The sequence below is a fragment of the Leptomonas pyrrhocoris genome (genome assembly GCF_001293395.1).
Source record: "Leptomonas pyrrhocoris isolate H10 chromosome Unknown, whole genome shotgun sequence".
In the NCBI taxonomy this organism is placed as follows: domain Eukaryota; phylum Euglenozoa; class Kinetoplastea; order Trypanosomatida; family Trypanosomatidae; genus Leptomonas; species Leptomonas pyrrhocoris.
In genome coordinates, this window is record NW_015438366.1 from 421,412 (window position 1) to 442,014 (window position 20,603).

General features: G+C 54.5%; 8 protein-coding genes across 13 annotated transcripts; all 8 read right to left on the reverse strand.

The window, feature by feature from the left end:
* Nucleotides 1-511: 511 nt before the first annotated feature.
* On the reverse strand, nt 512-2,332 carry ABB37_05375 (TATE DNA transposon; the record flags this gene model as incomplete). Its single annotated transcript, XM_015803356.1, has 1 exon — nt 512-2,332. The coding sequence occupies one exon, from the start codon at nt 2,330-2,332 to the stop codon at nt 512-514; it is 1,821 nt and encodes a 606-aa protein (XP_015657998.1).
* Nucleotides 2,333-2,358: 26 nt separating this feature from the next.
* Nucleotides 2,359-4,512, reverse strand: ABB37_05376 (TATE DNA Transposon; the record flags this gene model as incomplete). The annotated part of the gene is made up of 1 exon (XM_015803357.1): nt 2,359-4,512. One exon carries the CDS (start codon nt 4,510-4,512, stop codon nt 2,359-2,361), a length of 2,154 nt encoding a protein of 717 aa, XP_015657999.1.
* Nucleotides 4,513-4,634: 122 nt separating this feature from the next.
* Nucleotides 4,635-5,648, reverse strand: ABB37_05377 (putative TATE DNA transposon; the record flags this gene model as incomplete). Its single annotated transcript, XM_015803358.1, has 1 exon — nt 4,635-5,648. The coding sequence occupies one exon, from the start codon at nt 5,646-5,648 to the stop codon at nt 4,635-4,637; it is 1,014 nt and encodes a 337-aa protein (XP_015658000.1).
* A 1,650-nt stretch (nt 5,649-7,298) lies between these two features.
* ABB37_05378 (putative mitochondrial aldehyde dehydrogenase, mitochondrial precursor (ALDH2)) lies at nt 7,299-9,001 on the reverse strand (the record flags this gene model as incomplete). Of its 2 annotated transcripts, none has more annotated exons than XM_015803360.1 (1): nt 7,299-9,001. In XM_015803360.1, the coding sequence occupies exon 1, from the start codon at nt 8,796-8,798 to the stop codon at nt 7,299-7,301; it is 1,500 nt and encodes a 499-aa protein (XP_015658002.1). In that variant the 5' UTR covers nt 8,799-9,001. The 2 variants fall into 2 exon arrangements, with proteins under 2 accessions (XP_015658002.1, XP_015658001.1); XM_015803359.1 differs by having other exon boundaries at nt 7,299-8,979.
* A 1,801-nt stretch (nt 9,002-10,802) lies between these two features.
* Nucleotides 10,803-11,396, reverse strand: ABB37_05379 (putative mitochondrial cytochrome c oxidase VII; the record flags this gene model as incomplete). 2 transcript variants are annotated; one of them, XM_015803362.1, is made up of 1 exon in its annotated part: nt 10,803-11,396. In XM_015803362.1, exon 1 carries the CDS (start codon nt 11,298-11,300, stop codon nt 10,803-10,805), a length of 498 nt encoding a protein of 165 aa, XP_015658004.1. In that variant the 5' UTR covers nt 11,301-11,396. The 2 variants fall into 2 exon arrangements, with proteins under 2 accessions (XP_015658004.1, XP_015658003.1); XM_015803361.1 differs by having other exon boundaries at nt 10,803-11,382.
* An 807-nt stretch (nt 11,397-12,203) lies between these two features.
* Nucleotides 12,204-14,464, reverse strand: ABB37_05380 (hypothetical protein; the record flags this gene model as incomplete). Its single annotated transcript, XM_015803363.1, has 1 exon — nt 12,204-14,464. The coding sequence occupies exon 1, from the start codon at nt 13,806-13,808 to the stop codon at nt 12,204-12,206; it is 1,605 nt and encodes a 534-aa protein (XP_015658005.1). The 5' UTR covers nt 13,809-14,464.
* Nucleotides 14,465-15,850: 1,386 nt separating this feature from the next.
* Nucleotides 15,851-17,207, reverse strand: ABB37_05381 (hypothetical protein; the record flags this gene model as incomplete). Of its 3 annotated transcripts, none has more annotated exons than XM_015803366.1 (1): nt 15,851-17,207. In XM_015803366.1, exon 1 carries the CDS (start codon nt 16,589-16,591, stop codon nt 15,851-15,853), a length of 741 nt encoding a protein of 246 aa, XP_015658008.1. In that variant the 5' UTR covers nt 16,592-17,207. The 3 variants fall into 3 exon arrangements, with proteins under 3 accessions (XP_015658008.1, XP_015658007.1, XP_015658006.1); XM_015803365.1 differs by having other exon boundaries at nt 15,851-17,201; XM_015803364.1 differs by having other exon boundaries at nt 15,851-16,760.
* An 863-nt stretch (nt 17,208-18,070) lies between these two features.
* ABB37_05382 (hypothetical protein) lies at nt 18,071-19,907 on the reverse strand (the record flags this gene model as incomplete). 2 transcript variants are annotated; one of them, XM_015803368.1, is made up of 1 exon in its annotated part: nt 18,071-19,907. In XM_015803368.1, the coding sequence occupies exon 1, from the start codon at nt 19,508-19,510 to the stop codon at nt 18,071-18,073; it is 1,440 nt and encodes a 479-aa protein (XP_015658010.1). In that variant the 5' UTR covers nt 19,511-19,907. The 2 variants fall into 2 exon arrangements, with proteins under 2 accessions (XP_015658010.1, XP_015658009.1); XM_015803367.1 differs by having other exon boundaries at nt 18,071-19,904.
* Between the last annotated feature and the right edge of the window lie 696 nt (nt 19,908-20,603).

Here is a 20,603-nt window from a genome sequence, read left to right on the forward strand (position 1 = left end):
GTCGTGGCGCACGCAAGCCTAGATAGAAGCGAGGTTCCTACATGTACATTCGAAAATGACTGCTAAAGCGGATCAGCTCCGCTGTAAAGGAAAAAGAAGAAGAGGAAAAAAACGCAAAACAACAAAAAAAAAGAATCGACAAAGCATCGCCTGCGACGAGGGAAGAAGAAAATTATGGTGTCTGTTCTTGTTGAGTACCGCTCATTCTCTCTTGTCCTTTCCTTATTCTTCGTCGCCCGTTCAGCCTGTTGTGTCTTCTGTGAAGACCGACCGAAACGGAAACAAATCGTGAGCGCAACGAAAGAGAAGAGAATACAAAATATAACAACCGTAATAGTGTGGCCTCCTTGCCCCTTCGTTTTGTTTTTCTTCTTTTGTCTTGCTGGAGCTACGGACGGAGGATGAAGGGGCAAGAAGAAACGGGCTTTCCTGCCTGTCGTGACCATCTCACGATGCTCTTGCGATTTGGGCGGACGAGCCCATTCCGGAAATTTCAATTTCTCTTTTCCTTTTATGGCCGGGAAGCCTCGAACCCCACAGTGCGCACTTCTGCGCGTTCCAACCCAAAAGCCGCGGTTTGGATTAACTGCGGTAGGCTAGGCCCGTCTATGAGACGCCTCAGCACCCCCTCCTCTACGTCAGCCCCAAAGTTCCGCGAGAAGGTGTCAGCCGGGTTACTCTTTTCGTTGATATAGAAGAACAAAACGACCACACCTTCTTCGTGAAAAAGTTGGTTAGTCTGCTCATACAGCTTGTTCAAGGCATAACCCCTTCCGATGCCCCCAAAACCGTTCAGCCGACGCTGTGCGTAGGCGATGGCGCTGTGATCCGTGACGATGGCATTTCGAGTTCCACGTGGTATACCTTCTCTTCGTAGCTCCCGTAATATGCATCCGACTGCTCTGGGCTCGCTGTGTGCCGAATGCTTTGCCGCAAAATGTGTTGCAAGCCCTTTTGCAGGTAGGCCCTCTTCATTTACTGGTTGGCCTTCCGACAACCAACGCTGCTGCATGCTCTCAGTCGTTCCATCTCTCCACGACAGAATAGCTCCCCAACCCATGCGCGACGCATCCGTGTACACGATCAGGTCATACGCGCTGTCATCCATCGGGGTGGCGATTCGGGGTGCTATGTCCCACCAATCGTTGCGGAGCAGCTTCTCTCCCAGGGTCGCCAGCGCCTCCTTAGCCTTTTCCGACACGAAAGCCAACGGTTCGTCCCACAGTCTCCCTCTATCCACCTGCGCGAAGATACCCCTGTACACCGACATGAGGTAGTACGATCCTGCGGGATTGAGGCGTGTCGTGTGTAGCATGTACATAATCAACGCGATCATGCTGACAAACTGGCGATTTGTGTACGCGGTCTTTTGCAACGCCAGCTTGAGCTTTGCCACTGATTTCACCGAGTTTCTCACCACCCGGCGGTCCTCTCTCCACTCGTACTCCTCCCCCAGAAAAGTGTTGGGGCCTTTCGCCAGGTCCAGCAGCCTCGCGTCCGACAACGCTTCTACCTCTTCCGTCGACGGGGTCGTCTTCAAACGAGCGGTTTTGATCCGTTCTACTATCCTTCGTACAGCACTGCAGAATGCTCCTTCTTGGCCTATCCTTCCCGCTATCAAGATATTGTCGATCATGGTGTGGATGAAGACGGGGGTATCAATGTCAACAATTTTGGAAGTGATGGCCTGCCCCACCGCCACGCTCCAACGTGCGCCTGTGGGCAAAGTGCAACAACGGAAGAATTGCGAACGCACGCGGAAAACGAAGAAGTTCCGAACCGACTCGGGAAGCGGAATGGCCTCGTAGAATGCGTCGAAATCGATCTGAAACATATACCGTGCCGCCGCCAAGTCTTGTCGAATGCCTAGACGCGACGGCCGCAGGATCTTCGGCACTGTTTCCTTTCTAACGGGTCCGTTCAGAGCTGGCTGCGTAATTAACCTGCGCCTGCCCTTGTGCTCTGGTACCCAAAAAACCGCCATCGAATGCGTGTCTGCCGCCAATGGCTGTTCGAAACCCACAGGGCACCTTTCGAATTTCCCCTTCCGTACCGCCATCAGGAGGTCGTCTTGCTGCATTTTCGTCGACGAGATTGTCCTCGCCGTGTGATAAAACCTGAAGATACCTTCTTCGAGGTATTCGAGTGCTCGGTTGAGGTCAACGGCTGTTGAAGTTTTGGCCGAAGGCATCGCCTTGATGGCTGGAATATCCGCCAGCGTCACGTCTTTCAGGTGCAGTGGCCAGCGTGAGGGGTCTCCGTGTATCTGTCCCGGGGGGAGTCCCTGCATGCGGCGGATCTCGTCGTGCAGCTCGCTGATCGACAGACCCATTTCATGCCACGAGGGGCGTGAGTGACCTAAGGCGTTGGGTCTCGGAGGAGGGCTGAGGCGCTGTCCTGCGCCATTGCGGCCTCCCGGGTGGGCTGCTCCGAATAGTTGAGGTATCGCCTCAACGTGATGACGGATGTGTGGCCCGTCAGGCGCATGATGTCTTCCTCCGCCACTTTCGCCCTCGCCAGGCGGTGTACCGCTCCTTTCCGTAACGACGCCAACTCCAGCTCCGGGACCACTGACTTCAGCGCTGCGCGCACTTTCTTCTTCATCGCCGGTGGATCCTTGAACAGGGGACTGTTCGCGGGTCGCTGAGACAACAGGTGCGCGAGCTGCGCGCCGTCTTGCCTGCTGAGGTGCGAGGCCACCGGGTAGGGACCGCGGAAATGTGTCGCCTTTCCCTTCCTGTACGTCAGGCCCACTGGGTACGATTCGCGAGTGGGGGTCTGCATGTGCACGTCCGTCGGCTTCAACCCCCCGATGTCGCCTGGCCTCGCTGCGAAACTCCACATCATCATAAGGAAGAGGCGAGCCTCGGGATCTGATAGGAGCTGGTACGCAGCGGCGTCCACCTGGTGCTTCAGGATAAACGGTGGTGGGTTTGGGATGTCGCTGTTCATCAGCTGGTGCCACCGTCCGTAAGCCGACGTCCACTCTGGTGACTCTTTCAGGTTGATCGGATGTGGCTGGTCCGTGTAGAGGGGCAAGTGCATCAGCGCTCCGTGCATCGTTGCAAACTTGCTCACTATTGTGGACGCCTTCCACTTCCGCAGCTTCGCCATCCTGTGTATGATTCTGATGGCCGCGGCTGCCAGATCGAGTGCCAGAAGGTCGTGTGGCATGTTCGCCAGATCTTCGATCGCGATTCGGTGTTGCCTCCGTGTGTGCGGCGAGAGTTTCTCCCAGGCTGCTTGCGACGTCTTCGCGGGTTTTCCAGCGTAAACACGCCAGTGACGGGGGCAGACGTACCCACGCGGACGACTGCCCCTCCCGTTTAAACCCGGTGCCTCTTCGTTTAAAAGGCGCGCTCGATCCGGTACTTCCTCTGCACTTGGTGGGGTTTCTGCAGTTGGCATGTACAAGCCCCACTGCGCCTCTGCTGCGATTTCCGTGAGTGCGAAGTATGTGTTTGTGCGCGGTTCAACGTCGCGCGGTGTACTGGGGGAGGACCTCGGTCGGGAGTTCCCTCGCTGTGTGGCCGGTGTGGTCTCTTGTATTCTGGTTGTAATCCCGAGTACGAAACGTACCCCTCGCAGGGTTCGCGGCAGTGCCCCGTCCTCCGTCTTCCGGAGAATGTACGGGTCGTCCTGTGGGCGGGCCGCCGCGTCTTCCTCAGCAACCTCACCCCGGTACGGGTGGACAGCCGTCGGGAGCATTTCCAGAATTTGATTTGGGTCATCAGTTTCGATATGCATCCGTAGCTTTCGCATACTGAGCGCGTCAACCGAGAGTGCGATCTTCACCCCCAAGCACCGCCTGTGAAGCGCCACCGAGGCCATGAAGCCTGTCATGTTCCTTCGGACCAGCGCTTCCCTGTGCTGCTCCGCTTCGTCTAGAATCTCCTGGGTTCGTTCGTCCTGTTCCGCTCTGCGAGTTGCGTCGCACCGCCTTTCCGCCACCAGATCACGCAAGAGAATGTCATCCTCGTCCGAGTCTGAGGCGCCTCCTTTCATCACGCAGCTCGTTGTCGTTGTCTTTTGTGCCGTTCGCTCGCCGAGGAGCTTACGCAGGTTTTCCAAGAAGACCTTCTTACCTGGCTTCATCTTCAGAGCCTTGTAGAGAAAAGGCCGGACTCGGGCCGGGGCCGTTGTGGGATCAACAATGCGCTCTTTCATGGCGTCGGAGAAGATGTGCGCCAGCATGTAGATGCCACAGTCATTGCTGTTCCGTTCCTGGCGTGTGCACTTCACGAACGAAATCTGAATGGTAGGGTCGATGTTTTTGTAAGCGAGTTTTACCTCCTTTCGGACCACGTGCGACGGAGCGGAGTCAAAAACTCGGAGTCGCAACTGCGTGGGGTCGTTGTCCAGCATCAGGATACCCGCCAGCCAGTGGTGTCTCGTGTGGAGTGGGAAATAGAAGTTCTCCCGGGTCTCCCGCACCTGCTTTACCACTGCCTTTACTCGATCCTTTGTAACGCTAAACAACCTCGTGCACTTGATGTACCTCTTTCTAGGCATGTACTGCGTGAGTAGTTTATCTAATTCCAGGTTGGTCGTTGTCCCTTCTAGTAGATCACCACCGCTGAGTACATCCTGCTCTGTCTTTCTTCTTGTTGGGCTGTCCAAATGACAGCCCGGCCTCAGTTTTTTGCCACGGTTTTTGGCTCGTCCTCGCCTTCCATGCATTCGTCCATGTTTCCTCCTCTGAAGCCGCCACGGTATCCACCCCGACCGTAACCACGACCTCGGCCGCTGTAGGCCCTCATGCCTCCACGTGTCGTGTAGCTCCGAGCGTATGTTGATTGGGTAGTGGGCTGTTTTCTGACGTCCTCAATTTGTTTGTTCATCCTCTGCAGGTTGCAATGCATCTGTTCTGTGAACGTGTTGAGCTGCTTTTCCAACTCGGCAAGGTCACCCACTCCGACCTGGGTTCCTTGGGCATCGTAGACAGGAATGTAGCCTCCACCGTGCAGGACATCCTCTTCGTGTTTTTTGTAGAAGTCCTTAACGGGGTCCTCGCCTCCTCCCGCCATCGTGGTCCCCGTCTTTTGTTGCGCCCGGATCAGCTTTGAGTTCAGCTCATTCATGGAGGCCGGAAACAGGGGATACGCCAACTCGGCAATCTGCTCGCCGCGAGAGATCATCGTGCCTTCGTCCCATAACTTGGCAATGTACCAATTGTGTGTTTCCACACACTCTTGTGAGGTGTAGTTGGTGAGCATGTACATCAAGATGTAGCGCGATGCCTCAAGGTTTTCAGCGTACATGAGATAATGCCCGATAAGTACGTTTATCGCCGGCAGCTCCTTATTTCTGGCGTTTGTCAGGAAACTCTCCTTCAGCTTTTCCCAGTGTTCTCCCTTTGTGAACTGTGTCTCGATCACCGCCTGGCGGTTCTCGGCCTTCTTTTTGTGGGACCACCAAGGGTAAAGGGCTTTTTGGGCTTCCTCGGCCCAGTGGGACGCGACCGTTTTGCTTAGAGTGACATCGTTTGAAACTGTCGTTTGGGGAGGCGACGTTAAAAGGGCGAGAATTTTCCTTCGCTCCTCTTTGTATTCCACCTCTGTGTAAACTGCACGATGTGTTTCAAGGATTTTAAGCCTCTTCTCGCATTCCGCCGAGAATGGAATCTGTGCGTCCGGGGGTGAGGACATTTTGTGCAAGTTTTGTGAATGTGAGTGTTGATAGTATACCGTTAAAGTATTTAGTGCTCGGTCTTGGACACTCTTACTCACCTAAAACTTGTTAGCTATCATTTTCCGTCAGCGATACAATGATGAAGGTTGGGGAGGAAAATTGTCGAAGCATAACTGCGCAGGGATGCATTAGAGATCACTTACGACTCGGACACGGTGTTAGGCACTTCTGCCAAACCTTTTTCCGTTGAAAATACTTATATATATATATATATATACATTGTTTCCACGCTTCCGCGAGGGGCTGACGGAGCTCACTGGCTTCACTCCTACGACAAGCTAGTACCAATCGGTGCGCTATTTTTGAATTTGTAAGGGAATGGAAGCAGCTACGCACATTCACTTGTATATGTGTGTGTGTGTGTGTTCATCATTGCCCTTGCCCCTCCGCTGTCGTTCTACACTACAAAATACAGAAATGCAGAAATACGAGAGAGAGAACCTGTTGTGTTTGGTATTTCGCTTTAGTTAACAGTTTCACATGGTGTGTGAGAACCAAAAATAATAATAATTTAGAGAGAGAGAGAAGGTAACGCTTGCTTGTTGAGTAGAGCCAGCCCTGTGATCAACAGTAAAAGAAGAATAAATGCAGGAAAGCCCCTACCTGAAAAAAAAAGGAAGAATGATAAACAAAAGAAAGCAACTATCAGCTAAACAACAACGAAAAGGTAAGAAAAAAAAACCTCGAACATAACATCAGAATATATATTTGTATGTGGTGACTGACGGTTGTGCACAGTTCGTACTTCTGAAGGAGAAGCAAAAAAGGAGCAAGAATAAATTCGACGAAGACAACATGGAGTACACACCGACGTGTCATGGCCCACGCAGCTGCAAAGGCACCAAATCAACACGAAAGGGGCAGGGAAAGAGAAGCATGCCGCGTGTGGTCCTTTCGTGTATTGGGGTGACGGAGCTGCTTTGGAAATATATATATACAGGATACAAAATATAATAGAAAGGAACAGGAGAAAGGAAAAAGAGAGCTTCGGTTTTTAATTCGCTGCTATTTCTTTTTAATTTCTCCTCTTCGAACGCGTCGCCGCAGTAGAGCACATAGGAGACAAGCAAAAGATCAACAGCAGCAGCAACAACAACAACAAAGGTAGTGAGCGAACCCACAATCGACGCTTGTTGTTGCCGCCTCCCCTCCCCGCCTCACCCGCCACCGCGATGGAACGAATTGTGGTTGCCGTTGTTTTAGGAGAGGGGCCGTGATTTACGCAGATGGTGAGGGGTCAAAGTGAGAAGAAGTGCGAGAGTGGAAGAAGAGCGCGAGCGAGAACAATGCAGCTACGATGGACAAAGGAGAAAAAAAGAGAAAAAAGTAGGAAGAGGAAAGAACAAAAAAACGAATGAGCCTCACATGCCGGCCGCACACGTACGCACAAGCCACAGGCACGCCAGAAACGAAAGTGAATAGGGCATCAACAATGAATCGAATTGATCGGTATATATATAACGCTAGCAGGATGTTGCGCACCCCATGCTACCCTCGTCTCAACGGTTCTCTGCCACCTCCTCTCAAGGGAGGTGTGTGTGTGTGTGTCAGCCAGTGGTCGATGTCGCTGGGGAGAACAAAGTCTCACACCATTTTGCCTTCCCTCCTTAAGGCTTGACAATAGGACCCTCCAGGGCAAAATGAATGCCCTTCGTCTCCGTGTACAGGTCAATTGCGCCGCGGCCCAGCTCGCGGCCAATACCACTCTGCTTGAAGCCGCCGAAGGGCACCGAGGCGTCGAAGTTGTTCCATGAGTTCACCCACACCGTACCAGCATCGAGGTAGGAGGCGTAACGAATGGCCGTGTCCATCTTGCGCGTGCAGATACCAGCGGCCAGGCCGTAGATGCTGTCGTTGGCGCGCTTCACCACCTCGTCCATGTCCTTAAACTTCATCACGCACGTCACCGGACCGAAGATCTCCTCTTTGCAGATCTTCATGTCCTCCTTCACGTCTGCGAAGATGGTCGGCTGGACGTAGTAGCCCTTGTCGCCGACCTTGCCGCCACCCGTGACCACCGTGGCACCCTCCTGCACGCCGGCCTCGATGTAAGACAGCACACGCTCATGCTGCTTCTTCGACACAAGCGGGCCCATGTTGTTGTCGGTGTTGTTGCCCGCGCCGATCTTGCGCGACTCAGCGTGCTTGCGCAGGCGCGAGACGAATTCGTCGTAGACAGACTCGTGCACGTACATGCGCGAGGAGGCGGTGCAGACCTGACCCACGTTGAAGTAAATCCCCATCGTGGCCACCTGCGCGGCCTGCTCGACGTCCGCGTCCTCACAGACGATGAGGGCTGACTTGCCGCCCAGCTCGAGCGAGACCTTCTTGATGTTGCTCTCCGCAGCCAGGCGCATCACCTCCCGGCCAATCATCGTCGAGCCGGTGAAGGCGACCTTGTTGACGTCCATGTGGCTCGCAATGGCGGCCCCCGCCGTGGCACCGAAGCCGGGCAGGATGTTCACCACGCCAGCCGGGTAGCCAGCCTCTAACGTCATCTCGCCCAGGCGCAGCGCGCTCAACGGCGTCTGCTCCGCCGGCTTCAGCACGACGGTGTTACCGCAGGCCAAGGCAGGGGCCACCTTCCAAGCTGCCATGAGCAGCGGGAAGTTCCAAGGTATGATCTGACCACACACACCGATGGGCTGCCGCTTCACCACGGCGAGGAAGTTGCCGCCACGCGGCGGGACGTAGCCATCGACCTTGTCCGCGAAGCCTGCGTAGTAGCGGAAGCAGTCCACGGCTAAGGCGACATCGCTGTTCAGGGCAACATCGTACGGCTTGCCGTTGTCCAGGCTCTCGAGTGCCGCCATCTCCGTGCTGTTCTTCTCGAGGATGTCCGCCAGGCGCAGCATCGTGTTGCGGCGCCAGTGGCACTCCGACATGCGGTACGTCTCGAAGGCGGCACGGGCGGCCTTCACGGCGATGTCCACGTCCGCCTTGTCCGCCTCGGCGACGTTCGCGATCACCGTCTCATCAGCCGGGTTCACCACCTCGAAGGTTTTGCCCGACACCGCAGGGACAAACTTGCCGTTGATGAGCAGCTTATCCTGGATGTGGGTGACCTTGGGGGCCATCGCCAGGAAACGAAGCGTAGAGCGCAACATGATGGCGGTGGTAGACGGATAGATGGACTCACGCGGGGTCGGTGTGTGAAGAGGAGAAAGGCCGGCAGAGAGAGAGAGAGCAAGAGCGATGCTCGTAGCGAAGCACAGATGGAAAAGGGGGCCGGTTGTGTTGTGGTGGGCGGCAAAAACAATCTGGCAAGGAAGGGAAAAGTGGTACTGCTGCGAGTAGGCGCCCCAGGAACTACGAATCACAGGGGGAGGAGGGGGGAAGAGTAAGGAAAGGGGAAGAGTAAGGATGGATGCGATGTGCGTGCACTGAATGCGAGACCGCGCCGTTTCCCGGCGTCAAGGGATTCGCCATCCAGGAGTTCGTCATCGCATGCGCCTGGTGCGAGAAGGAAACACGCCTTGGAAGTGGCGAAGGCAACGCTGCAATCCGGAAGAAAAGCAAAAGCCAATGAGCGTTGACACGCGTGAGCAGCAAGGCAGAAACACGCGGCTCACGCTTCATCGCAACTCTTCGCCGCCTGCCCCTCCCCCCTCCTCTCGGCGACGCCTTCACAGCAAAAAGGCAGCTCTCAAGAGCCGAGCAGCGACTATCAAAGACGAAACTCGCGTCTGCAGAGAGAGAGGGGGAGAAAGAGACAGACAGAATTACTGTATTTTTCTTCTGCTTTGTGTGGTTGACGTAACCCCTAAATATACTGTCACAAAAGTCGACGAAGGAAAACAAATTAAAGGGAAAAGAGAAACGGAGCGAAGAAGAAAAAAGAAAACTAGTAAAGAACTACATAATATGAAAGCAAAAAAAAAGGGACTTCTAATTACCTTGTTTCAACCTTCCTTTCCTTTTGTTGTACCGGTGGCACGCGTACACCTGCGTAGGAGCGCGTGGGCGGGGCGGGGGGAGCTGTAACGGAGTACGCTTCCTTCCTTCATCAGCTCCAAAAACACGACATCCAAAGTTCGTTGCCGTCACGCACACGCAGACGCACGCAGACGCACGCACCACCACTCACAGAGCACCGTTTCTCACCGGTCTTTACCCACCACTCGCTTCGCTGTCGTTCCCTCATCATGGAAAAAAACAAACAGATAGTACGAAATCGACCAAGATCAGCGAAAGAGGGGGAGGACCAACAAGACACGACAACAGAAACGAGAGGGGAAAGAAAGGGAGTACTACACAACGGATAGCCGAAACTTGTGTCCCGATGCGCGGCTGTGTGTCCTAAGGGCACCTCTTCGATGGAACAGCCCACATCCATGTAGATTCTCTCTGCACCACGCATCACCAGCGCACGAGGAAGCACGTGGCAAATGAAAACAATGACAAAAAAGGTTGGCCCCAATATAAACCCGAGAAACTACACTCACGGATTCATTTGCAACCGCACGCATACGAACACGCCACTACACACCCAACCGGCTACCTGTTTTCCTACTAATGAAAGAAAAAAGAAAAGAGAGATTATTGTACTGAACCGCGCAACACAAAGAACTCGGTTTTTATCTTCAGCCCTTTTTTTTTGTTTTCTTTGCAGGTGCGTGAGTGGGTGCCAGTTGCACTGGCTGATTGACCTAGCAGTCCTCTGCCGTCGCTGCGGTCAAGAGAGAACGTGCATCTCGTTTTGTCGCCTGCGCCCTCTTCCCCACGGCAGACTGCCAACTGTGGTGATCACCGCAGCCGCGAATAGGCACCGAACTTTCTCTTTCCTAGGAAAAAAGGGTGAAAAATAAAAACGTTGTCTTTTTGCGCCGCCAAGAGAGCCGGTCGACTCCATCATCAAAGTCGGTCTCAATGCCTCACCACAGCACCCAAAACCCCCACACAGCAGCGCCGCTACACACCTGCGAAAAGAAGCAAAAGAACACAAGTCTGGTTCGCCCCTCACATGAGCAGACAAGCGAGCGCGAATGAGACGGGGGCGGACCAGAAAAGAACGGCGTGTGAGGGTTTCCTTCTTCTTGTACGTACCTGCGTGCACGACGGGAAGGCATCCACGTAGAAACGAAGAAGAAAAGCGCGTACCAAAAGCTGTCTTACGCAGGGATGTAGAACTTGCGGCGACCCGGCGCGGCGGTATCGCCCAGCACGGCCGCGTACTCGTCGCTGTACTGCCACACGTGCGACATGTGGTCCCACGGGGAGTTGTTGATGGCCTCCTCCCACTCCTTGTTGACGGTCTTGCGCCACGTCGGGTTGTTCGCCGGCATGTGGGTGCCGTAGTAGTACTTGAGACCGCTGTAGATGATGGTGCCGTGGACCGCAAGAACGATGGCCAGTAGGATGACGGGGTGGCGAGGCAGCTTCTGGCCCTCTCCGAAGATCTTGTCCGACACACGCATCGCCACGACGGTGTCGACGGCGTCGCGGAACTGCTGAGGATCTTTGAAGTGCGCCAGCGCCTCCGGCGGGTAGAAGACCTCCTTCTTCATTGAGTACACCCATTTGAAGCTGTACGCGAGCGGGTTCGGAATGCGGGCGCGGTACTCAGCGAGGGTGGTGGCCGGAGCCCAAACACCAAACGGACGAGGCATGAGAAATATAAGAAACGACGGGAGAAAGAAGAAATAATAAAAATAGTAAAAGGGAGCTACTACTTTCCTTTTGTGGGAATACTATTTGTTGATGGCTGCCGAAATGGAATGCGCGTGAATGGCAGTTTCGGTTGGGTGTACGCCACCAAGCACGTCAGCAACATGGCAAGAGGAGGGAAGCAATGGGGAAAGTGCGAGGGACAGTGAAGGGAGTCGTGAAGCAGGCAGAGCAGTTGGACGCCACAGAACGAAAAGAAAATCAATCACCGCGTTTTTTCGTTCTCACCAACGCTGAACAGCAGCAGAAACTGGCGGTGGTGTCTCTGCAAGGCCCAAGAGGCGCACATCACGGCACGACGTGAGACAGGTGGCAGGCATTTCAGCATCCGGCGTTGACGCGGAGTTGGAAAACGGTGCGACCGCAAGCGCTCACGCATTTGGGCCGTGGCGGGCTTTTCTGTGTTGTTTGTTGTTCTTGTCTTGCGTTGTTTTCTTGTGGGAAGCGGGCAGCATCACAGACACCACAAGGTCTTTCTCTCTTTCAACACGCCAGTCAACCCCCAGAGAAGCCGCCCATTTGTCAAGCATGCAAAGACTCGATGAGAAGCACCAAAGAAAAAAAAGGAGAACAGATAAGAGAAAGGCGAGGGAAATCCGTCTCCACCGGCACGCGCGCAACGGCGCCGGTGCTCGCACAACACAACGGCGATAGAAACAACACCAAACAAAAGACAGTCCATAGAAAACAAAAACCACACTTGAAGTCCGCTGCTTCACCTCCGTTTCTGCGCGCGTAGTGTTGGAAGAGGAGACGAAGACGCGCACTTCGAACGCGCCGTCTCTTCCGCATGAACGCCCCTTCTAAATCCGTGACGGAGGCAGCAGACGCGTCTCTCCGTGTTCTCACTCGCTTTTCGGAGGTTTCGGCGTCACCAAATCTGTCTCCCCGTCATCTTCCTCATCGTCCTCGTCGTCCTCCAGCTCCTTTGTGAAATCATACTCTTCACTCATGATGTACTTCAAGTAGCTGCCAAAGTCGTTCGCGATCACCGTGAAGCTGCTGGGCTGCCCATGCATAAACTGAATCACCTGCCCGTACACACCTCCCTGCAGCTCCACCGGCTTGAAGTCAATGTACAGCCGCGAAGGCGCGAACACCTTCACAGGTACTGCCGCCTTCGCCGCAGTGCCAGCAGCAGCAGCAGTCGCAGTAGAGGTGTTCGTGGCGGCGGTGGGCGCTGCGTTTGCTGCGGAAGTCTTGTCAGCATCATTAGACGGAGCAGACGCGGAGGGGGCAGCAGCAGCAGCGGCGGCGGCGGCTACCTTAGCGGGATCAGCATCCGGAATTGTAGGCACTGGGTCACGCACATGGGGCTGCACGCTGTCGGCAAAGACCAGCCAGTGATAAAAGTTGGCGTGAATGTCAATGCGTGGGTCCACATAGACCACCTTCTCATCACCTTGCGTCTTCGCAGCAGCATCACTCACAGCCGCTACAGGATTTGTCGACGGCGAGACCTCCATCGTCGGCGCAGCCGCATTCCCCGCCTCCCCAGCGGCGGCAGCCGTTGTTAACGTCGCCGTTCCTGCTGATGCCTTCGCATCTGAGGACGGCGGAGCGCCGTACAGAATCTTGTAGCCCGCAAAGACGGAGGCGATGGTGTTCGTGTTGAGCTGCACGCCTGCCGCCGCCACCGCGGCATCGGACAGCCCGCCTTCGTGCGCAGCCGCCGTCGCTGTTGCGGAGGGGGGAGGAGACGCCGTCGTCAAAGGTGTAGAAGCTGTCGCCGATGTGGCCGGCGGTGCCCAGCCCTCCCCTTCATCCGGCAAGTTGGCCGACGGCGGCGGGAACTGCTGCTCCGCCAGCAGCATGTGCTCGACGGACTTGAGATAGTAGGGGCAGCCGGTGTAGGCGGAGCCGAGGATCGGCAGCGCGACGTAGTGTGGCAGGCGCCGCGGCCGGGCTGCGCTGCCGGTTACCTTCTTCGCCAGGGTGGATTTGATGAAGGCGGCTGCCTCGGAGGCGATGGAGGCAGCGGCGGCGGTGGTGGTGGCTTTTGCGCTGGGCTTGGTCGCTGACGCCGTCGCAGCTGCCGTGGTTCTTGCTGCTTTATTTGGCTCAGCGGAGGTGTTAGAAGATGATGATGCAAGGGGTGTTGTTGCTGTGGCTGCAGTGGAGGTGGACACACACCCTCCCGACGCAGCGGCAGCTGCGTCTTCCCCACCAGCAGCGGCAGCAGAAGCCGCGGCAGATGCGGAAGGGGGCGCCGATCCAGGAGGCGCGACCAAAGGCTCCCAGCACGTCCCGTTCACGCGCTGCAGAAAGTACAGCAGCTCCGTCGGAGTCCCCGGGTAGGACTGGCGTAGTCGGGTGAGCTGATGCTCCGGTGCGCCGGGCAGCTTGTCCAACTGACGGATGCAATAAGTGGGGAGGTGCTGGCGCAGGCTCGTCACGTAGGCGTCGACAAGGCGCCGCGCCACGTCTGCCGTACGTGGAACTTTCGGCATCGTGCGTGTGTATGTTTGTGTATCGAATAAAAAGAGAACACGAATGCAGGCACCTGAAATATATATATATGTATATCAGCACACCGTGCGTGTGCTTCGAGATATATATGTATACTCGTTTCTTCTTTCTTCTTTTCCTCTCCTTGACAAAACGGGCCTGCTCAAGTGGAGAAGGTAAAGAGAACGAAGGAGAAAAACACGGAGGAGAGGAAACAAAAAGAAAAAAGGATCGTACGTAGCTTTGCAGCGGAGCCAAAATACGCTTTATCGGGTTCGCGTTGTTTGCTTCCACGGGAAGACGTGTGTGGGTACAAAACAAAAAAGTGAAGCGTAAGGGTTCTTCTTTTTTCTTTTTGGTAAGCAGGAGGGAACTTCTCGCGTTGGTCTCAGTTGGAGAATTACGATGCCTCGCTTTCTTTTTCCCCTCCTTTTCCCGTTTGCTGGCTTGATTATGTTTATCTTGGTCTTTGGTGGCGCGGAATGTCTATGTTACTATACCGCCGAGTAAGGAGGATTGGGGGATCACGTGTATCAGTTGTGTACGTTTTCGGCTACGGTCTCACAAAAAAGGAATAGAAAAGAAAGAGGTACTTGATGATGCTGCCGGCGTACGTGCGTTAGGCGCTTGCTTTGCGTCGGATTTGCTTGTTCGCACCTGATGATTGAAAGCAACAGAAAAAGAAGAAGAACGCAAAATGATAGAGGCGGACAAGAGGGCAGGTAGAGAATGCCGAGAGATGCGTGCTCATGCTCCATCGCAAGTGTTCTACGACAACCGGACACGCGCCGGCTCACTGGAAGGAGTCTTTCTCGTTTTCAACTCCATCGTAATGGCGACGAAGCGGACCAAATAACAGAAAGAGAAAGAGAAAAAACAGCAGCAAGGAAAGTGAAGCTGTCCGATACGCCAGACCTCGCTGGCAACGGACACCCCCTTTTTCTAGTATGATGTACGTATAACTCGTTTGTAGGTGCGATTCAATAATTACGCTTTTCCTGTACATGTTTGTGTGGAGGTGAGGGCGTTTGTCAAGCGTTCACAAATGGGTGGGCCTGTAAGCGTCGGCGTCGGGAAAGCGGAGGAGATGGCGTCCACGCTGGGGCGATTGGCCGTCTTTTCGAGATAGACCTTGCGCCTCATCGCTTCGTTCTTTTCTCCTTCTACCCACAGTGCTCCTCAACCAGCATTTTTGTTTGTTGCTTTACCTCTCTCCACCATATATGAACATGTGTTGTTGTTTTTTGAATTCTCTGCTAGGGAAGGTTGCTGATAATGTTGTACGGTGCGCCTCTGTGATAGGTGAACCCCGATGACGACGGCGCAGGAGGCGGGGAAGGTACGACGGAGACCCGCAGCGGCTGCTCATCTTCTGGGGACGCCAATGCGAGTCCGTTCCATTTCTGATCGCGTCGCACCGGTACGGAGAGGCGAGGGGGGCGTCGCTCCCCCGCCGCCCGACCACCACTATCTCCATCATCACGGTGGAGGGGGTGGTTGCTCCCTGCCTCACTTGACGTCGGCGACATACCAATAGAGATGATGTTGCCGTTTTCCTGCGGCGACGGCGACGGTGGCAGCGGCGCGGGTGCGATGAAAGGGGAGAGCTGTCGTGCCGGCAAAGGCGGCGCCGAGGTAGAGCTGGAGAGGCGAGGCAGGTTGTACACAGCGGTGGGTCGATTCGAAAAGCAGCCAGGCGGGAGGAGCGAAACGTGGCCGCCACGGGACGACCGCGTCACGTCGCCGCCCACAACCGGTGAGAGCGACGTCAGCCGTGGCGGGGGGAGGAGGCCAGTTCTCGCGGGTGGGTTCGTGCGACGGGCACGATGCGGGTTTGGTGAGAAGAACGGCGGCGGCGGCGGCGCTGCCGTGCAGCCGACATTCAACGCCCCTGCGCCCAACCCCCCTCCGCCAACAGGCATTTCTGGCGCTGCGTAGGCGAGGGCCGGCACAGACACAGGCGGGCAAGACGTAAGCGCTGGGACCAGCGGGTACGGCGTCGGAGATGGCCCGGGTAGTTCCAAACAGTCTGACATGTCTGCAACTACCCGGGCTTCCTGTTTTTTGCCACGCGGGCGCCGCCGGACACGGCAGCAGTAGAAGACGATGGGGGTGCGTTCTCGTCACAAATGGGGGACACCGTCGCCCGTATCAGCCTTCCACGCTCGGTGACGCTCGTGTGATCGAAGAAGCGGTCAAACACCACGAAGTTGTTCACCTGCGGACTATACGCCGACAGGCCGTAGTGCTTCTTCATGAAGCCCAGCATTTTAGGGCTCGGCCGATCAATCGCCAGCGTCTCCGGCCGGCGAACACCCTCCGCCTTGAGCATGTGCGTGAACAGCGCCTTCCCGCAGCCGTGGCGCTGGCAGCTCTCATCCACGTAGATGTCCAGCACACAGAGCGGGTCTACCTCAACCAACGAGCGCGTTTGTGGGTGCGTCACGAAGAGCTTCTTGACGCCCATCTTCAGAATACCGACACCGCGGTGGTCCTTAGTGAGCAAGTAGAGCCGATACGACTTGTTCTCCCGCAGCCGTGCGACAGAGGTGAGGGCGGTGCTGATCACTTGCGCACGCTGGCTGCGCGCACCGAGGATGTCGATGGTGCGGCACAGCTTCTTATCGAAGTCCTCCATGCCTGTGTCGGCGCCACCGGTGCGAGCGTACTGCCGCAGATCATTGATGCTATCGCCCGTCCATCTCGAAATTCCATCGGGCAAGCCGACCAGCTCAGGGACGTCTTCGTCGGCCAGCGTGGTTTTGGTGGGCTGAGGACGCCGCATTACTCCGTCTGCCAAGAATCAATTATAAGGTTTTCTGAACGTAAAACCCCAAGAAAAAGAAACCCGCAGCTGTGAAAGGTGTGTGATGTTTGTGTATCTACACGATGAATGCTTCTTGTTGATAGCAGTAATGAACTCTAGGTGACTCGCACAGCAAGCGGCACAGCTCTGCACGTCAAACAAACAAAGAGGAAAGGGAGAGGGAGTCGCAGCTGAAATGAGAGAAAGAGAAACGACTGAAACGTGCTGGCTAACCAAATACAAACGCAATTGTTTGGGAAAGCAGCGATAGAAGTACGAAACGGTTTTTCCTCTTGAAGCGGCTGAGGAGATCAAGACGTTGTCTACAACCTACACGGGAAATGCTACAAATAAAAAAGTATATAGAGAAAAAAAAAAGAAGGTATGGGGACAATGGGCAAAAGGATCACGGAGACGTCACCGTGCCATGACAACCAGAATCACAGGCACCGGCAAAAAAAATGCCGCTCACCGAATACGTGTGAGGATAGAGAAATGAGGAATTCCTTTTGTGTGCTAAGACAGCTGTATATTGTAAATCATAATAGCAAAAAGACTTACACTCACATTACGGAAAAAAGTTGTGAGCTGCAGCTGTGAAGCGCAGATACGAGAAAGCAGAAGAAAACGAGGAGGAGCAAAAATAAAAGGTCATGAGATGAAGAAGAAAGGATGCAGAAGACGGCCTTTAACGCTGGTCGGTAAGCAGCGGTTGCCACCGTCCACGTTGTTGGGTGCGGCTGACACGGGCGTCGACGAGCACGACGCAGGACGGCTTCATTTCCCTTGTTCGGGCGTGTTTTGTCATCTTTTGTATTGGAAGCAGAATCCACATGAAAAAAAAAAATAGAAAGCTGTGCTAGAGGCTAAAGCGCTGCAAATGAGGAGACGCTCCCGTTGAGCTCTTCTACCGTTTCCTTTCTTCTTCCCTTTTGAGATTACAGAAGGACAGGATTTACGCCGACGCTTCAAGCAAGCGTTCATGAGAACAGGAAAACAACACTCGTTTTCAAAACGGTTTCCCTCGCATCGGAACGGTCACGGTGCATCACCACAAATAGTGCAGCGTGATTACAACGCCCAAAAGACACGACGTAAGGAGCTCGGGCAATAGCAGACGTACGCTCGCTGACTAAGAAGTGAAGGGAACAAACGCAACAGATTAAGCAGAATAACATAAATATATATATATAAGGATGGGGTGATACGAGAAACAGAGCGACAGTGTACGACAACAACGCTTCTGTGCTGTTACCGGGCTTTTCAGCTCCCCGTGAAGGTTGCTATACGCACGAGAGGCCGCACTGCCAGAGAAAGAGAAGTAGAAGAGCATCAGCAAGGCAGAAAAGAGATACTTTCTCTAAAAACAAAAGAGGGATGAAAAGCTCCTCTACCTGTTTGGTTGTTTGTTGTTTACGAGTGTTGACGCGCAGCCTTCGTGCCGTGAATCACCGCAACTTAAAGATCGTCCAGGCGGATCTTTGTCGGGTCGCGGCGCTTCTTTTTCGGGCAAATCGCGTACCAAATCAACGCCAGCAGGGCCATCCCAAGAAAGCAGAACTGCGCCCATTTGATGAAGACACCAATGCCGCGCAGGTGCATCACAAACACGTTCATGAGCCCATTAATGGCCGTGTAGGCTACGTAGTCCTGGAAGGAGCGCGCGGCAAAGAAGATGACGGCGTACGACGTGATGAGGAGGAGGCTGACGTTGAACAAGAAGGAGTTCACCAGCGTGTCGTGCTTCTTCATTGGGTGAATCTGGAAGAACACGAGACGCAGGCCGAGCGCAATCTGGCCATGGAAGGTGGACCACGTCAGGTAAAAGGCAAAGACACCGTAGCAGCACACCCCGCATAGCGCAAAGGCGTTGTTCAGCTTCAGCAGTAGCGTGTTGAGGAACGGGTCGGCGTCAAAGGTGTTGTAGATGAAAATTTGAAGAATCCACATGATCGCCGTAACGAGGCACACCACACCCAAGAAGAGCTTTCCATATACAATGAACGGTGACCCACCAGCCTTGGTGTAGGCCCAGATCAGCTGGTCCTGCTGTGCCTCTAAGAAGTACACCTCGTTGCGCAGAATGTTGATCTTGTTCTTGATGCCACGCGGGATGGTGCCGCGGCTGTCGCGTTGCAGCTGCACGCAAAGCTCCAACAAAGCGTCCGCCTTGGCAAGCACGATGGCCATCTCCTCGGTAAAGCGACTCGCGCTGATGGCCTTGGTGCGTCCTTTAAAGGAGCGGAAGAGGCTCAGCGGGTACGAGATGATGCCCGTGCCACCGTAGAAGAAGAAGAGGATCCAGCCAAAGAAGCACAGCATGCCAATGACGTAGGTGGTGAAGGCAACTTTGATCGACAGCGTCTCGCTTGTGTAGGTGCTAACGAAGCTGACGGCGCCGTCGGTGGGTAAGACCTTCTGCGGCGAGGCCTCGTAGAAACTGAAGGAGATATCCGCCACGCCGACGTAGTAGAAGCAGAGCCCCACAATGATGGCGAAGAGGATGAAGATGATGACGGTGGAGATGACTGCGTGGACCACCTGCTTGCCGATGCGGGGCTTATCGGGGTCGTAGGCCTCGTAAAAGAACATGAAAAAGGGACAAATCACGACGGCCATTGCGGCCATTGCCCATAGCACAATCTGCCACATCAGCTGCGTGTTGAGACTTTGATTGTACTTGTGCGCCACCGTGGGATCGGGCGCGTTGGCGACATCGTAGGGGACGAGCAGGACGCTGCCGAGGCCGAGCACCAGACCGAGTCCGGCCACTGCTTTGGGGATGTAGTCGGTTGTTTTGTCCTCGTCCGATTGGAAGTAGAAGAAGATGTACACAGTGAGGCCAATGCAGATCAGCGGCACGATCACAATGAGAACGATGAGCCACCAATTGAGCATCTTTGCATGAATGGAAGTGTGCTTGTGTATAAGTATGTGTGTGTGTGTGTGTGATGAAAGAAACTAGATGTGCTTCTGTCAAAGGAACGAAAGAGCTGTGATCGGAAGCACCGGGAAGGAAACCAACAAGCAAAGACAAGGTGCAGCCGCCTCCGGGTTTGGTGGTAGCGCTTTCTTCCACCGTTTCGCAAGTACGTATGTGTATATCTGCTGCCGCCGACGCACTGGCTTCGTTTAACGGCGACACTCGCAGCAGACGGAATACAGAGGGAAAACGAACACACAAGGAAAGAAGCAACCAAAGCAGCGCGTTATGCGTGACTCGCGTGTGGACGAGAGGCTCGACAAAAAAAAAGAAGAAAAGAATCAGCTGAGAAGTAGAGAGCAGAAGCTCTGCTTCCGTGAATCCGCGACAGTTTTTTGCCAAGGCAATGAAAAGCGTTTATAACAAAAAAGAAGGAGTGTACTTACCAAAACAAGAAGTGAAGGAAATAATGGAGACGCGCGTGGAAATGGAAGTGTAGGAGGAGGAAAAGCTGGAGCGCACGGAGCATAAACCATGAGAGACAAAAGCCTGTCAAATGGGAGAGAGAAAATTTGTTCGAGAAAGAACCAAGCAGACACAGGCGACACTCCGAAAGCGCGCCATTCCGCCAACGCCGCGGCCGCCGCCGCCTTTACGTTTCGCCTCGGTGTTGTTGTTTCCCTGTGTGTTTCTTCGCCTCTCCAGGTCCGTCAAGAAGTGCACCGCACCCGCTGTCTGAAAACGGACCTGGAGAAGAGACGGCTTCCGACGTGAGGCAGCACGTCTCGACCCTCGTTGCACTGTTCGGAGCACCATATCAAACTAAACTTTAATTCGATGAGCACAAGCCGCCTTCATTCCCACTTTCATATTTATGTACTTTTGTGTTTTCTTTCATGTCTGTGCGTCCACTAATCCACTATCACATCCGAACAGAAGCGCGGGCTTCTGTGATGTTCATTTCCGTAGAGAGACAGTACAGCGCAACCACACATCAACAAACACTAAAAAGAGACAGGGATGCAAAAGGCGGTGCGTGCAACACGCACACACACACGCACACTCATC